The 17,289-nt window shown below is 40.1% G+C and overlaps 1 protein-coding gene across 25 annotated transcripts in view; it reads left to right on the top strand.

Annotated features, from left to right (window-relative positions):
- LOC127979107 (microtubule-actin cross-linking factor 1) overlaps positions 1–17,289 on the top strand; it is a 164,005-nt gene that overhangs the window by 105,584 nt on the left and 41,132 nt on the right. For 20 of the 25 annotated variants that reach the window (XM_052584264.1, XM_052584278.1, XM_052584280.1 and 17 more), the window contains 23 exons: positions 45–203; positions 304–519; positions 617–766; positions 878–1,168; positions 2,167–2,316; positions 2,438–2,671; positions 2,744–2,914; positions 3,001–3,342; positions 3,430–3,621; positions 3,702–3,878; positions 4,048–4,171; positions 4,429–4,628; positions 4,735–5,052; positions 5,166–5,332; positions 6,561–6,717; positions 6,816–6,927; positions 7,484–7,546; positions 8,485–8,723; positions 9,246–9,375; positions 9,668–9,867; positions 10,123–10,630; positions 10,935–11,929; positions 12,974–13,474. In XM_052584264.1, the coding sequence (XP_052440224.1) occupies positions 45–203; positions 304–519; positions 617–766; positions 878–1,168; positions 2,167–2,316; positions 2,438–2,671; positions 2,744–2,914; positions 3,001–3,342; positions 3,430–3,621; positions 3,702–3,878; positions 4,048–4,171; positions 4,429–4,628; positions 4,735–5,052; positions 5,166–5,332; positions 6,561–6,717; positions 6,816–6,927; positions 7,484–7,546; positions 8,485–8,723; positions 9,246–9,375; positions 9,668–9,867; positions 10,123–10,630; positions 10,935–11,929; positions 12,974–13,474 (5,796 nt within the window). The remainder of the gene's footprint in view (positions 1–44; positions 204–303; positions 520–616; positions 767–877; positions 1,169–2,166; positions 2,317–2,437; positions 2,672–2,743; positions 2,915–3,000; positions 3,343–3,429; positions 3,622–3,701; positions 3,879–4,047; positions 4,172–4,428; positions 4,629–4,734; positions 5,053–5,165; positions 5,333–6,560; positions 6,718–6,815; positions 6,928–7,483; positions 7,547–8,484; positions 8,724–9,245; positions 9,376–9,667; positions 9,868–10,122; positions 10,631–10,934; positions 11,930–12,973; positions 13,475–17,289) is intronic. The other 5 variants (XM_052584275.1, XM_052584276.1, XM_052584274.1 and 2 more) reach the window with 2 other exon arrangements.

Below are 17,289 nucleotides of genomic sequence, written 5' to 3'. Positions count from 1 at the left end.
TTACTGCAAGTCTATTCTTTTTAATCTCTTCCTTTTCTTTTCAGTCCTCACTGGCTCGCCAAAAGTGCTTAGAACATGACCAACAGATTGTGTCCTTGCTTTCCATGGTGAGACACATTGAGGTCCGCCTAAAACAGCAGCAGCAGCACCAACCAGTTGGTAGAAGTCTCTCCACACTTGATGACATAATCAAACAGACAGAGGTAAAAAGATTTGTATTAGAGCAAATGTATGATATGTAGCAAATTTAACAGGTTCTTTTAAGCTTACACATGCTGCTTTTTCCTTTAATTCTCTTTTCAGATGCTTTTTTTGGAAATTAGTGACCTGGAACCAGAAGTGCACAAGAAGACTGAAGCAGCCACCCAGCTGCTGGAGTCTTGTCCTCAGGATGTTCCACCTCAGCTGCTTATAGCCCTGGAAAAAGATGGGCGAAGCTTAACTCGGGCTTATAATGCAGCCAGAGACCTTGCCCAGAATACTTTGCAGGGGTTACGAGAACAACGTGATGCACAAAACGTAATAAAAATTCCTATGATGTTTAGTTTAGAGAGTTTGTTTTTCATGACCAAAAAGTATCTTTTAAATATCTTTGTATGACATATATGTTTTATAGAAAGCTGTAAGCTGTCAGCTGAAATCTTTACAAGAGAAAGTTGACAAACTTCTTAGCTGGCTTAAGGATACTGAGACACAAATGCAGGAAGAAACAGGGGTAGATGGACAAACGGTGGCCGAGATCACTCGTAAGCAACAGTTGTGCAAGGTAAGACATCAACAGTGATGGTATCAAATCTAGCTTTACAGAACACATATTTGCATTTGTAGTTACAGTGATGGGATCCTTTTCACAGTCATTCTTTTTTTCCCCTTACAGATGTTGCAGAACTCCCTCGCTGCCCGATCTAATGAAGTCAGCAGTGTGGCATTCAATATTCAAGTGTTTATCTCTGAGCATGCTCAGGACCTGTTGCCTGATCAGAGCAGGCATCTCCTTGGACAACTGGAGCAGTTACAGAAGGTCTTTCACCAGGCTGTTGGTCTCAATCATGCCAGGGCAGAGGCACTATCAGCCCAGAACGCAAGAGAGAACGAACGAATGAGGAGAGAACAGGAAGAAAAGGAAGAGAAAATGGAAAAAGAGAAACAAACTACAAGGGATAGAGAGGTTTGCAAACAGAAGAATAAATGCTTGTGCTGCCAAATTATAAACAAGAATATTACAATTTGCTTTCGACAGACTCAAATTCATTCAACTGAAATAAAAGAAAGCTTCTAATGCATTAAGAACACAACATTTGTGGTAACAGTTGACCACACTACTGATGCATGCATGAATACTTATTAGCACGAATGCTGCATTTAAAAAAAAATGAAAATAATGTTCACATGCATGTAACCATCAGTATGGTCTACTACTTCAGTTCATTTTACAGCACTATAATAATGCTGATCTGTTGTTTCAGTAATGCTTCTGCAGGACTCAACAATAACGACTTTTGTCTTCTGGCCAAGTTAAGCCATAGTTTAGATTTTAGTTGTCTTACACAAAAGTCTAATGCCTTAAACAATTTTTTTTAAAATAAATAAATTTCTATATGATGTTTACTTAGAAATTAAAACAAAAGCTCATGTATGTTATCCAGCTAGATAACATTACCTTAAATCAATAGAATTCCTTATTGTTGAGCTCTCTTCTCTTGCCACCTGCATTTTTAAACTTGAGTATGCTAGCTGCATTGATGAACATAACGTGTGTATTAACCTGTCTGCCTTGCTCTTACAGATTGCCACTGAAGACACATTTGGAAAGCACTAAAGATTTAAATGTAGCCTCACTTTATAGCTTGCTTGTTTTTTAACCTTTCTTTTTAGTAAAAGAGGAAAATATCTAGCTGAGTTTTATCATTTGTCCTAAGGTCTTTGTATGTCATGTTTCTGCTTTACTGGCCTGTGTTTTTTTTGTTTTCGTATTTGTGCTTTGTGTGATGAATTTGGACACATCATGCTCAACCAGTGTATGTTTTTTACTTTGTGTGAAATCTGGCAAGTGTGAGTTTAGTGGGGAAAAAAGATTAATATGATGAAGTTTAAGAGAATTAAGATTATGATTGATCAAATGCATCTTTATCACTGTTTCTTCCTCCTTTCTTACCATGGATGTAGGTTGTGCAGCAGAAGAAGGCAGAATGCTCTCAAAAACTGGAGAATCTCTCAATGTGGTTGGCTGGTGCTGCCAGCCTCCTGGCCAATCAGATAGTTGGAACCGAGTCAGATGATGTGAATGAGTTACAGCAGAAGCAAAGAGAGCTTAAGGTGCGATAAAGAGACACATCTGACATTTATTTAATGCAGCTTTATTACACAATGTCTTAATGAAAGACATTACTTTTAATGTTTGGTAAATTGTTGTTATTTTTTTACCCTATAACTATAGGAGGTGGAGAAGGACCTTCTGACCAAAATTGACTTGTTGAATGAAACTATACGCTCAGTGGAGGAGTTCCTGTCTGATCGGGGTGATAGTTTAAGTCCTGAAGAGAGGGCCAAACTACAGGGGACTCTTTCACAAATGAAAGAGCAGCACAGCTCACTTACAAACTCAGTCCGCTCTTCACTAGCTAAAGTAGACACTGCCATTGTCACAACAGTGCAGCAGAACACACAGAAAGTAAGCAGTTCATATTTCGTTCTCTTTAATTTGTCAGCATTTGTTATTCATCGTTGCATTCTTCTACCCAAGGCTAAAGCAGAAGAGCAGATGCAGGAGACACAGGAAAAAATAGACACACTTCTCAGAGAATTGTCATCACTGGATGACTCAAAGAGGAGGTCGCTTGGCAGCACCGTCACTGACACCCCATCATCTGGACCACCAGAGAATGCTCTGAATTCTCACAGTGACATGCTTCAGGTCAGATTCTTAAATAGATGTTGATCCTCATCAGTTTTACCAGTATGCCAACTCAGTTCAGTTTTGCATTTTGTTGATTCCACCAGACGGAGCTGCAGCAGTTACAAGCTCAACAGGCTCACCTTCAGCAGGTGGCCCAGTCTGTCCGCTCTCTCCTGGAGCAGCCAGACTCCAGTGTGCCACCAGAGAAGAAGGAACGCTTACGGGCAAAACTAGACCAACTACAGAGTCAGCATCAGGAGCGCCTTCAGAACTGTCAGGACCGGCTCAGGCGGACAGATGCCCTCAGAGATGAGTTTGCCAAGTTTGTGCAGGAGCATGGGAACCTGGAGACTTGGTTGGATCAGAGTCAACAAGAACTACGTACACTTGGGGAAGGGGAAACTGATGCAAAGGGTCTACAAGACAGGATAGAGGAGCACAAAAAGGTATCAAAATATGGTGTTGTCTAACATAATACATTTACTCCGTGGAGAAAATAAAATACTTAGAATTTGTTTCTCTGTGTTATACAGCTTGCAGAAGATGTCATCTGTCACAAAGCTGATCTACGCTTTGTGACAATCTCTGGGCAGAAGGTTCTGGATTCAATCCAGGGGGCCTTGGAGAAGGTGGGCAGTACGGATCCAGCTTTGGAGGAAACCAGACACCTAGTGAGTGGCAAGCTCCAAGATGCCACACAGCGCTACAGTTCATTACACAGCAAGGTGGGTACAAAACAGCTTGGTTTTCTGTCAGTCAGCAATGGGCTGAAGACATACTGACTCCTGTGTGTTCATTCTTTCAGTCCTCAGAACTTGGCACCCGTCTCTCAGGTCTCCTGGAGCGATTCCAACACTACCAAGATGAGGCTGGTTCTTTAGGATCCTGGCTGAGCACTCAGGAGCAAAATCAGACAGTATTTAAGCCCAGCGGAGAGCAAACGGACACTCAGACATTGCAGCAAACTCTCAGTACTCTACAGGTGGGATTATTAATGCTTTTCTGACTAAAATATTGGAGGAAAGCTTATAAACAACTTTACCGGATGGATAAATGAATGGAAATGATCACCTAAGCAAAATGTAGTTTACGTACTCTTAGGAATAATCATAATTAATCACCTTTTTCTTTCTTCTGCTGTCTTCTCTCAGCTGTTGCAGGATGAGTTGGCAGAGCGTTCGGTACAGCTTGAGAAGGTCAAGAGGGCAGGAAAAGAGCTGGTCAGCACTCAGGAGTCCCCAACTCTCAAAAATGCAGACATTAACAATCTTACAGGTAATTTCGTTCTCATTATCAGCAGATAACTTTGAAAGAGTGTCATTTTGTAGGTTCATTCCACCATTCAAGTGTGGACATGCACTGTCCTTGAAAACTTTTTGTTTTTGAAAGAAGTCTCTTTTGCTCACTGAGGCTGCATTTATTTGATCAAAAAAATGCAGTTAAATAATATTAATACAGTTCAAAATAACTTAATTTTTTTTAAATGTTTTATTTTTGAGATGGAAAAGTTGAATTGTGCTTGGTCATTTCAGATGCTCTGGAGAAGCGCTTTGAAACCCTGTCTAATTCAGTGTCAGTGAGAGCTGAACAGCTTCAAACCGCCGTTGCCCAATCAGTCAGCGTCCAGGAGGGGCTTAAAGCACTGCTGGCATGGTTAGATGGACTACCTTTATCACCTGGCGAAGTCCAGCCCACTGCTCAAGCAGTTCAGGATGCCCTGACACAAAATCAGGTATTTTGTTAAACGTACCATCACAGTCATCAGTATCAGACATAAAAAAAAAAACTTTCCTTAACCTCGAATTATGTTTTCTTCACCCATGGCACTTCCCCATCAGAAAATACGCCAGGAACTGCTTTCAAGGCAGGGCAGCGTGGATGCGACTCTAGACTCTGTGTCCAGGCTTCTGAAGTCTGCAGATGCATCGACCGCATCTGACCTGCAGGGGGCACTTCAGGACCTGAGTCAGCGCTACACAGCGGCCCAGGCCAAACAGACTGAAAGAGAGACTGAGCTGCGGGGACTTTTGCTCAAGTTGGAGAGCTTTGAGCGCCAGAGTGCAGACCTCCGCGGCTTTACGCAGAGTCGAGAAAGGGCTCTCAGCCCAGTAGGCCAACCTGACTGCAGCGTTGATGACTACAAACAGACCATAGAGGTCAGAGAATTAGGTTTTTGTTATCTTTGGCCACAGATTTACGTACTTTCTAAAAGATGACATGTTTATTGGCTGATGTCCGATTGTCATCAATTCTGTCTTTTCCATTAAAGGAGGTGAGATCAGAAATTACCCAAGAGTCAAGTCAATTAAAGTCATTTATCGAGCTTGGTTCAGACCTAAGCAAGTCTGGGATCCTTGCCAATGCACAAAGCCTTCTGGACACAACCAAAGAGGTTTCTGAGGACTTTGCACGCTTGGAATCCAACGTCAATGAGAGGTCAGTGGAAAGAGTTGTGAAAACATTATATTAAACCAGTTTTTTTTAGAATTGTTTTTTTTATGATTATAATTTGTATTCATATTTTGAAATATGCATTTTATTAGTTATTTTAAATAGTGTTATGTGTTTTTGTCAATTTGAATAATAATAACTTGGGAAAGGTTTTATTTTTATTTTTTCTGTTTAGTGAAAGTAATTCTTCAACATATTTGACATTTATATTTAATTAGTTGCCATCTGATTTTTTTGTTAAGTTTATGTATATTTTAAAATCTAAAATGTATATTTGATTTAATTTCGGCTTTATTATTCCATTGACAAAATGTTTTCAATAGTTTTAGCTAGCAATCATAACTGTCTTCCACATTTAACTTCGTTCTCCAGACTGGTAAAAGAATTATTGCCGTAATGAAATATTCAGGAGATTGTAATATTGTCCCCCTTAATGTCTATGGCAGTTACAGTCATGAGTAGAACAGTTAGTCTGTTCTAAGCTATTCTATGTGCCATAGTTTCATCTTGAAATGTGATGCCCCGCCAACTCTAATTGCTTTGACATTTGACATGTGACAAAAATAAAGACAGTATGGACAGGGTCAGAATACTCTGCGCCATAAAAAATAGCATCATGCTAACCCAGTTTGACAACACTGTATCCGCCGTTATGGAAACCATTTGGCCACATCCCTCCTTAAGATGCCAGACTGGGGCTCCAAGCATTTCAGATGTCCTCAGAGACGCCTCATAAACCAGTTGGTCATGTGCTCAAGTCTAAATCCACTCCACATATCTCTAGGAATACTTGTAAGTGGGAAGTGGGATTATTGTAGTATAAACTGAATGTAAAGGGTAGCATGTTGGGACATGACTTCTGACCCTAACTGCTGTTAACAATGGTAGAGAGGCATGCTGTCCACATTAAGAGTCTGGAGTGGAGTCTGGCTCTGCTTAATATTGCACACAATGTCCTGATCTATCACCGTGACCTAAAATAGCAGCATGTAGTGTTGACATATTAATAGGAGGTCAAAGATTTCTGGTTGTGTCCTTTTACAAGATATTTTACTCCTCTGGTGGTTTAGATTAATTGTTACGAAAAATTACGAAAGCTGATTTATTTTACATGGAGCAAGTTGCCTCATTGGAGCCAGCATTGTGTTACCATTAACGAAATAGAATCTTTTTTTGTTGATATTCATCAGACTTTTTCCTGCATCCTTCACAGTTTTGATTCCATCCAGAGCTGCGTCCAGCAACTGGCCGAGTTCCGCTCTCGCTCCGGCTCCCTCCTCAGGTGGCTGCAGACCGTACAAGAACAACTTCCTGCTAAAGAGCCCAACCTAAGCACAGAAAGCCTGCAGAGAAGAGCACAGCAGCTTAAAGTAGGACTGTAGTCCCCTCTATTTACAGTGCTCTGACATCAGTTTCTGATTTTAGTGAGGTGAGCTGTAATTAACACATCTCATGGATTTACTTTTAGGATCTACTCACAGAATGGGAGACCCAAGGAAGCCAAGTCCAGGAGCTGAACAAGACCAGTTCACAACTGGAGAACTTGATTATCAACATCACATCTCCCAAGAATAAGACTGGTAAGCAAAGCAACATTGTGGAGGTTCAGGGCCAGGGCAAATTTTTTGTTTGAAGCTAGTACTTCATGTTTCCACTATGAATATTTTTGGACTCCAAAGATAATTCACTCAAAAATGAAAACTGCCACCATTTACTCATCTTCATGTCATTCAAAACTAGTAAGAACCCTATAAGAATATATATGAATATATGAGCAAAAAAGCTTGATTTGTGTTCCTGATTAAAACAGTTTTATGGTGATTTTGCACCCTTTCCCAAATAATTTTGTTACTTTATGGAAAAGAGCAACTGGTACATTATTAAACTTTTCTCCTTTTGTGCTTCCAAAGTCATGCTGGTTTGGAATGACATGAGGGAGGGTTTTTGAGTGAACTATCCCTTTAAGCATCTGCCACCTTCCAAACTACCAATTTTCAGCATATTATGTTTGTGTCTCTGTGTGTAAATCCTCTGTGTTGAGTATGTCTAGCTGCTTCTGTATGTGTGTGCTGCGCCAGCATGCCTGTGAATTATTGTGGCGTTGTCTGAGCGTGTGTCTGTGTGTCTTTCTCTCAGGTGTTTCCCAGCTCAATGGTGCTTCCAGCCCCAACAGTGTTAATGGCATTCACACCTGTAAAGGTGAGCTTCCTCCATACCTTTAGCCAGTGAGCTGTGCAGCATCCACATCACTGGAGGCTTTTCTCTATTAGACACTTCCATTCCTCTTCACCCTTTTACTCACTCGCCCTGTTTTTCTTTGCATTGCTTCTTGTCCTGTTCTGTTAGTTTGCTCTCAGACAATGTGCAGATTGGTGTCATCTGTCTTTGTGCATATGACCAATGTGTCCAATCATTTAGGCTTTCTTTCACACCAACAGTGCATATAAATATAGTACAAAGGACTGTTGACACTCTGTTCCAATGTATTGGTTCCCATTGTAATGCATCAACAAAACTGCAATAGTATAATATAATGTCAAAAATAATATTTTAAAGGGTTTTTTATGGAACTTCACACATGAGTCATGGGATGGATATATATATATATATATATATATATATATATATATATATATATATATATATATATATATATATATATATATATATATATATATATATATATATATATATATATATATATATATATATATATATATATATATATATAGAAAAACTAAATTTTTAAAACAAAATTCAATAAAGGAAAATAAGGAAACAAATTAGTACAATGTGGCAATGATTTACCTAAAACAAAGTAAGGAATTAATCAAACATCCTTGATTTAAATAAAACAAGGGCATGAATTAATAAAACATGTCCACACGACAAGTCGTGAAGCATATTCTTAATTTGTAGCCACAATCAATATATTATGTTCCGCACATCATGTGCAGAACTCAAGATTTTGTTTTTCACAGCTGAATGGATTTTACTACAGTCAAAATCTAACCTTCAGCTTCTATATCATTGCTTGAAAAATAGCACAAACATGATGCAGTTTTATAACTATGTGGGCTTGTCATCGGCCTGCTGGGTCTGTACTTACATCAACATTTCTTCACTCTTACCCTCAGACTTGACAGAGATCCAGGTGGCAGTGGCAGATGTGAACTGCAAGTATGAACAGCTGGGCAGTGACATGAGGGAAAGGAAGGGTAGGCAAGAAGCCTCTCTAGACCTGCGGCAGAAGGCCAGGCAGGCCTCTGAGGCACTCATCCAGTGGCTGAGCCCCCGTGAACAGAGCCTGGCACAAGGGCAGAGCGCCTCACCTTCTCGGCCCGAGGCGGTGCGTGCTCAAGCTCAAGAAACCAAGGTAACTTTCTGAGAGAATTTAATAAATCTGTAACAGAGGTTTCAAACTACAGGCCCCTACAGAATAAATATCTGTAATCTGGCAATTCATTTTCTGTAATTTAGTTTTGTCTTTAATGTCATCCCATCACTAAAGGATTGTTAAAAGGGTCATGAAAAGCAATAGTGATCACGTAATAAAAACAGTTACTCACACTTGTGTGTCGCGTCATGACTGTCGGATCCAATATAGACAGCACAGCATCGTCTTTTAGTTTCAATCTTTTTGAAAATTTCACGTCAAATTGGGCCTTGTTTGTAAACAAATCCGCGTAAGGATGCCTTCAATATAAGCTGTTTTTAGAGTAACTACAAAGTTTTGAGTTCTGAAACGTACAGGATGTTTTTTATAGTACAATGACCTCTTAAAAGATCAAGGGAATTAAGATTTCTCAGTTCATGACCCCTTAAAACAGTAGCCCTAGCCATCATTCCATGTGATTACATTGTGACAGACATCTGACAGACAGGTACCTGTGTCCAGGTTTTACTTACTGAGCTTGCCGACCATTCTGGGAAAGTGGAGGATCTAAAAAACATTCTCAATCAGCTAATAACCGATAATCCTGATTCTCCTGATGCTGAGACTTGGAAACGTCAGCTTGAAGACATAGGTCAGTGATGTGTTTTAAGTTCATTTTCATTTAATGAGCTTCGTCCCTGTACCAATAACTAACTATAGCAACAGGATAGTACATTAATATTCATTGCTGGTCACAAGGCGAGAGCTGGGTGCAGGAAATGTAAGGCTGAAAATAATGTATGCTCCAAGAAAAGCTCTTGACCTTCAGATCAAATATCCTGAACTTTTATTCTGCTTTTCCATGTGTTGTCAAAGTGCAAATTTATTGTGTTTTAATATATTTATGAATACATTCAGAATCTGGATATTGCTCTCTCTCCTAGACTCGCGGTGGACGAAAGCCAATCAGACTGCAGCACAGAGGCAGACTGAATTGGAAGCGTGTGCTGATAGGCTGGGAAGTTTTGCTGCAGCAGCCAATCAGCTAGGACCATGGCTACGAGAGAAAGAGCTGATGATGAGTGTATTAGGCCCACTGAGTATCGACCCCAACATGCTCAACACACAGAAACAGCAAGTGCAGGTAAATTAATCTTCTCGCTTTGTCTACCAAATTACAACAAATCTATAAATATCACTTTAGTAGTAGTCCTACTTCAAAATGCAAATCAATTATTGATCCATGAAGTTATATTTTATAGAGTACAATGCAAAAATTAAAATCTTGAAACTACAGTTGCTTATATTCTTCTGTTTTTAGTGCATTGATGTATTTTTCTACTCACATAATAAAAAAAATGGTTATTGACATCATGTGTGACATCTCTTTCTTTATTAGTTCATGCTACGTGAGTTTGAGACGCGGCAACCCCAGTTTGACCAGCTGTCTCGAGCGGCAGAGGGAATCCTCTCCCCGTCTGGAGATGAGGGTTCTGGAGATGGACAGGATCTAGAGGAGGTGAGGCAGGAGCTGGCAGACATTTCACGGCAATGGGAAGACCTCACTTCTCGTCTCACCGGCCGCTCGCAGAAGATCGACCAGGCGCAGGGAACCAGCGAGCGCTACCTGGCCCTGCTCAGAGAGCTGTCTCAGAGCGTGACCGATCTAAGCGAGAGGCTGGATGCGCAGGCCTCTCTAAGCGCTCAGCCTGAAGCCCTGCGCCGTAGGCTTCAGGAAACTGGGGAGATCCGTGCTGAGCTGGAACAGAGACGGGGTCAACTGGCCCAGGCTGAGCAGCTGTGTGCAGAGCTCAGCACAATTGTAGCCGAACTGTATCTCAGAGATGAGTTACACAAGAGACTGGAGAGTGTGAGCGGCCCCCTCAAAAACCTAGAAGAACGGGCTGGTGAGTAACAGTTTACAGTTTGGAAATGAAGAAATTAAGACTTCAATATGTTAGTATTTTACAGTTAAATAATTTTTTTTACTTGACTTTTTTTATGCAGATGCACTCTCCAACAAATGTATTAATTATTTCCAAATATAGCTACTCAAATCAAAACTCCTGTGTCTTTTTATTTCGTGATGTATATCACAGAAAAAAAAAAATACGGCAAAGTCATTTTTTACCCAATATTGTTCGCCTACTGTAATGTGCGATTTTGTGCATGTACATAATAGTAACTGCCCCCGTCACTGCTGTCTTTCAGCTGATGGTTTGTCCCAGCTGCAGGCCGCCCTGTCCAGCACTCAACAGTTCCAGCAGATGTTTGACGAGCTTCGTGGCTGGTTGGACGGGCAGGCTGGGAATCACACAGCTGGGGTTTCTGAAGCCCTTCCTTGCCAACCTGATGCTCTAAAGACCCTTCTGGCCCAACAAGAGGATCTCCAGCGAGCCATAGCACAACAACGTGGATCCTATGAGCTCATCCAGGCCGAGGGGGCATCTCTACTGGCATCCCTTCCCGCTGGAGATGAGCACTTAGCCCTACAGACTCGACTAAACATCTTACGGCAAGACTGGGAGGGCATGAACCAGCAAACCTCTAATAAACACAGTCGAATAAAAGAGACGCTGTCCCGTGCTGAGCTGTACCAACAACATCGCAATGAGCTTGTACCTTGGGTTGCAGAATGTGAGGAAAGGGAGGTGGAGATCCACCCATCACTGGATCCCGCCACCTTAGACGAGGCTTTGCAAAAGGCTAGACAGTTAAGTCTGGACTTGGATCGTCGTCGCCCTCTCTTAGAGTCTCTGAACACGGCAGCAGATCAGCTGCTGGAACAGAGCTGCACTGGTGAAGAGGAAGTGAGGGATGAAAAAGCCCAGCTTAATCGCAGGATAGACTGTCTCTCTGAGCGACTACAGGGCCGCACGGCTCAGCTAGAAGAGTTGGGAAGCAGACTGAAGGAGTTTGAAGATGGGAGACTGGCCGTGGAGAGAAGACTTGAGGCAGCCAAGCATCAGATCGAGGTTCAGGAGGCGCTGGGGCCGCAAGCTTGTAGCAACAAAAGCCTGGAGCGTCTGCGTAGCCAACAGGAACTGTTAAACTCTGTACAGCCACAGGTGGTGTACCTACGAAATCTGGCGCAGGGGCTGCTGCAGGATGCGCCCGAGATCTCCAGGGCCGGTGAAGATGGCGGCCAGAGGCTGCTGCAGCAAGCTCTTGATACGGAAAAAGAGTTTGAAGAAGTTACTGAGAAGGTGAGAGAATCTGCATATGATCAGGAGCCTCTGGAAAGTGTCAGGACTGAGGCAGTATTTCGGATGTTATATATATAACCTGATTTGTAGTTTATGTCTGCGCTCCTGTCGTGTTTGCTGAAATAAGACACAGTCTTTTTCTGGCTGTTGGTCTAGATTTGTCTCGTTCATTTTTAATAGCTTGTATTCATGATTTGTAGTCAAAAGTTTAAGTATTTAAGAAGCACTTGACTTTGGACGTTTAATTTTTTTAAATAAATATACTTATGTTGTTAGTGTATTTATATAAATGTATTGAGCTGACTTTCAGAAATATTCTGTGGTCAAGCTCAGACACCTAGCTTTTTTTTTTCTTTTTTTTTTTACAAAAATAATTACACAACAACAACAAAATTATTTGGATAATGTCTCTAGTTATAGAAAAAAAGTTACCTGTCAATTATTGAGGGGTTGCAAGTCAGCCACGTCAACTAGAAATTAATTTTGATATCACTTATTACACTTTTTAAAACTGTTTAAAACTGGATTATTAATTTTTTTAATTTAGAAACCAAAAACACCAGAAAATTGATCAAATCCATTATCAAAACATTTTTTTCTTGAAAACAATGTCATATCTTGAAGAATGTTTTAACTGTGGAACTACATTTAGTTAGTTAAGGGGACATTACAGTCTGACAGGATGGAAAGTGGAATTTCAGAAATGGAAAAAAACTATATTTTTATAAACTCTTTTCTCAAGAACACTTGTTAGAAACATCTTAGGAACGATTGAGCATTTCGTAGTAAACTGACAGTACTTTGTTAAAAGCCCTCAGGGATGCGACCAAACTGACAATATGTGCTTAAACCAAAACAGTGAAATTATTCAAGTTTGTTCATATTCCTATTCAAATATATTAACATAGTCATATTATGAAATATTATGACTTATTATATTAATATGTTCTCCAGTATGTTTAGCAACATATGATTGATATGTTATGATATGAATATAATTCCAGCTTCAGTTACCTGCATGTGTCCCCTCTCTTTCCCCCACAGACTGAGCAATGCTGTTCATCTTTGGAGTCCCGGCTGCAAGGTGTGGGAGAGGTCCAGTCACGTGTGCGAGATGTTTTCTCCCGCCTGGCTGATTTGGACGATGAGTTGGACAGCCTTAGCCCTGTGGGGCGGGATGCTGACTCTTTGGCCTCACAGTCTGATGCTGTCAGGGGCTTCCTGGGTCGACTCGATGCCCTCCGTGGCGAGCTGGAGAGCCATGGTGGAGAATGCACGACTATGCTCCGTAGAGAGGGGAGCTCACCTGATCTCCTGGCCCTCAGGAGAGAGACCGAAGCCCTGAGCAGACAGGCAGGCAAGCTGGCAGAGCGGGGTCAGAACCGTCTGGCACTCATAGAAGCAGCAGAAGAGCGTGTGAAGGAGTTCTACGGCCGTCTAGCTGACCTACAAGGGTTGTTGGGACGAGCAGAGGAGGCGCTGAACACACAGGCTGTCGTGGGCACAGAAGTGGAGGTCATCAAACAGCAGCTTCAGGAATTCAAGGTAGGAAAAGAGTTTATTTTTGTATGTACCACATTCATGATTTGCAATATCAGATTTCATTCTGTGCAAACCACTGTGTTTGTGTACCACAGGCGATTCTAAAGTTTCAGTCTTTAGTCTTCAGTCTCTAAACATGAGCTCATGTGGCACGATGATTACATCTTGTTTTTTTGCTGATGTGTAAACAAGGTATAGCAAAGCTTATGATGTGCACCCTGTGGTTTACCCAAGTATGACGTGTTCATGAATCAACCACCTTACCCCTGAATTCAGTGGACATCGATTTGCAGATGATGCAGGATGATGTTCCAAAACCAGTCAGGAATGCTGTTTCAGAAACATGTACTTATTGTGTAAATCACATTAAGCCAGGGTTGCAGGATGTGGGGTAATAAATCAAATAGCAATTTTTATCCGATTAAAAAAAAAGTGCATGTTTGTTTGTGGAAATTCAGGATGCACGATATATATCACCCGATATTTAATGCGCATCTGGTCAGTTAAGCCGGTTCTGTAATCAGCTGTTAGTCTCTGATTTCACGCGGAGCAGCATTTACTACACAGAGCCGTTGTTCATTGACAAGCTGCGCCTAACCGCGATCATATTTTGTGCATGTTTTGTGCAGCTTGTCAGTGAACTGCTTTGTGTAGTAAAGGCTGTTTCACATGAAATCACGCAAGTGTAGAGATTTACCACTGATTACAGATCTGGCGTTACTGACAAGATGCGCATTTAATATTGGGGCGATTATTTATTATGCATCCCTAGTGGAAATCTAAGTCATCTCCAAGTTTTTTTTTTTTTTTTTTTATGGTTTGCTAAAATGGTTTCGGCCCTCAAGCTTGAAAGGATATGTTTCTCTAGAGCGGGCAGATTAAAGATGTTTGACAAAATCTGGGGCACCTTTCTCAGGTCTATATTTAATGGATATCTTTCCTATATTGTTACTGTGCTACATGTCATTCGATCTTGTTTTTTGCTTTTTCTTTTCCCTCTTTCATTTCCTTGGTCCGGAGAAGTGTGGCATGGGGTAACTAGGTTGGTTATATTGTATTAATAATATACATATATAGTATGTTATGGAGTGTTATGTTTTTGAAGAAAGAAGTTTTACAAATAAAATGTTTGTGGAGTGGCACAATTTGGTTTATACTGAAAATCAATATTACTATAAAATAATAATAATAATAATAATAGTATTTTAGTACAACTAAAAAATTACAATGCTAATGTATGGCTTTATATGCAGAGATGAAATTAATGTGGTGCATTTGATTTCAGTTAATTGTGCAGTTCTTTTAGTCTAATGTTTGTTTAGAGACGTTTGCGAGAACATTTTCACACGTTACTTCATTATACACGCTCTCTGAAATCTTGTCTCTCGAGTGTGCTTGTTTAAAAGCAAGGAAAATGTGTTGAAATCTGCGTGGTACTTTTAATTTGTGTTACTGCAGGGTGAAAGCGCTCCCTCTTAATGAATCCTTTTTTGCCAACATGTTCTTGCTGTTTTCTTCTCATCACGACCTCTGTGATGGTGGAAGGAAAGAATAAGGAGAGACATGTCAGCTCTTACTCCTCAGAGTGGGCTGCTCAAGTTCACCTATCTTCCCCTGACCGTCTGATGAAATGTCTGAATCTCTCTTACTCATGCCTCTTGAGGGTGGCGAAAGAAAGGAGAGTGTGAGAGTGAAGTGGTGTAGGTGGAAGTGGGAAGGAGTAAAGCTGAGGAAATGACGGATGTGGTGGGCATCAGAGACCTCCAGGAGCAGGAGAGTGAATCAGTGCTGTTGAAAATAAGTCTTGCTGAGACTGAATCATTCCTTCCTCCGCCATGTTTGTTTGCTCAGCAACAACAGGATGACTAGTTTAAAAGGCTTTGAGTGGTATTGAGGTAGTCCAGTGAACTTTAACTAAAGGTTTAAAGATTTTAAATAGCAATGAACATTTAGTACTTTCTGAAGTTCTTGGAATTTTGGAAGGGTGAAATTTTTGTCAGTCGACAGTGTCAATATGAGAGCGTAAAAAGAGAAGGGGTCAGGTGCAAGAACCCTATGTACTGTAATCCACCCCCTTCCAGCTCTACCCTATGTATTCTGTATATTAGAATGATTTCTGAAAGGTCATGTGAAACTGACAATTCACTTTGGTTATCACAGAAATAAATTACATTTTAAAATATATTAAAAGGAGCTTTAACATTTCAAAATATTAATGCTTTGACTTTTTGTGACCTAATAAATGCAGCTTTGTTTGATCAAAAACATAAGAAACGTCTTTTAAAAACATTTTTAAAAATCTTACCAACCCCAAACTTGTGATTGGAAAATGAAATGAAAAAAATCAACTAGTAAGGCTATCAGTTTTAATCAGCCAAGCAGGCTGGGTTATTGATCAGTGCTCAAATATGAATTATGCATACCCAAATATGGATTATGGACAATTTATTGGGCTGTCATTAGTTAAATGTTTTATTTTTCAATGAAATGCCCTTGATTTGTCTTTATCATGAATTGCTTTGTAGAAACGTACAATGAGGAAGTCTTGAGAAAGTATTTTCCTCAAACTTTTTACATTTTTGAGTATTTCTGCTTTTCTACTCGTTGTCTACCCACTTGCATGTCTCATACCTTCACTCCTACCTCATCTCATCATAGGCATAGCGGTCTATTAAAGCTCCCCATCAAATCTTTAACGATATGGTGGACTGAATGCACACCAGCAATCACCATCCCCATTTCTGCTTTTCATTCTGATATAAATAAAAGTAGGTTGTATAGATGTGTTTCAGAGCGCAGACAGACAGCGCGAGGGCCAAAAAAGGGAATGAATAGAGAACGGAAGAAGACGTAGCTGAATAAGAAGTGGGTGTTGTCAGTATGGTCTGCAATGAAGCTCATGTGGATGTCTAATCAATACAGGGGTGAAGTAGGGTTAAAGAATTAAGTCAAATCCAGAAAAAAGTGGTGAATGTATAAAATATAAAGTGCAGCGGGCTTCAAAAGTCTTGTTGATGTATTGATGGATTACACTTTTATAAGATCGAAGTTATTCGATTTTTCTTTCCATCAGGAAATATAACTTTAAAAATAATAATTAATAGATGCTTAATGTACTTAATACTCTTTGTCATGTCTTTCTAAATGCCCAGTCTGACTCTTACTGACAATTACTGCTTCTTAACATTGTCTCATGGCCTTGAAGACCTTAAAATAAAGACAACCACGTATCTCTAACTCACAAAGACAATACAAGTTGCAATTTGGGCTACAACACTAAAAGCAAAACAATATAAATCATTTTTATACATTTTATTATTTTTATACAAATAAATATAAATGTCATTACATTTTTTTTTAAATGTTTAAATAATGTGTATATAAATTTTATTTTTCATTAAAACTAAAATACTGACACATTCAGAGAATGTACATTTTTCATGGAAACTATGCTTATATTAATGTTATGCTGAATGAATATCATTTGTAAATTTGAAAAACTGGACTTTTGAACCCCACTGTATGTTTTTGCATTCTGTAGGTTATTTTTAGGAAGCTACAAAATGGGATCTCATTCATTACAAAGGGGAAGAAGAGAGAAAGACGGATAAAATGTTTTCAGGAAGACATCTTTGTCAGCATTCGTCAATATTCCTCCATCTCTGCCCCATTTCTCTCTTTTCCTCTACCACTTTGCAATAAAACATTGTAGGATAAATTTGAGTGCAGCCCGTTCGTCTGCCACAAAATAGTCTGCTCTCATTTTCGACCCGCTACACGCAAGCCAGACTCCATTTCAAAGACACCAAATCCAAAAT

This window comes from Carassius gibelio, chromosome B19, assembly GCF_023724105.1.
Source record: "Carassius gibelio isolate Cgi1373 ecotype wild population from Czech Republic chromosome B19, carGib1.2-hapl.c, whole genome shotgun sequence".
NCBI lineage: Eukaryota > Metazoa > Chordata > Actinopteri > Cypriniformes > Cyprinidae > Carassius > Carassius gibelio.
This window is presented reverse-complemented; position numbering and strand designations above follow the sequence as displayed.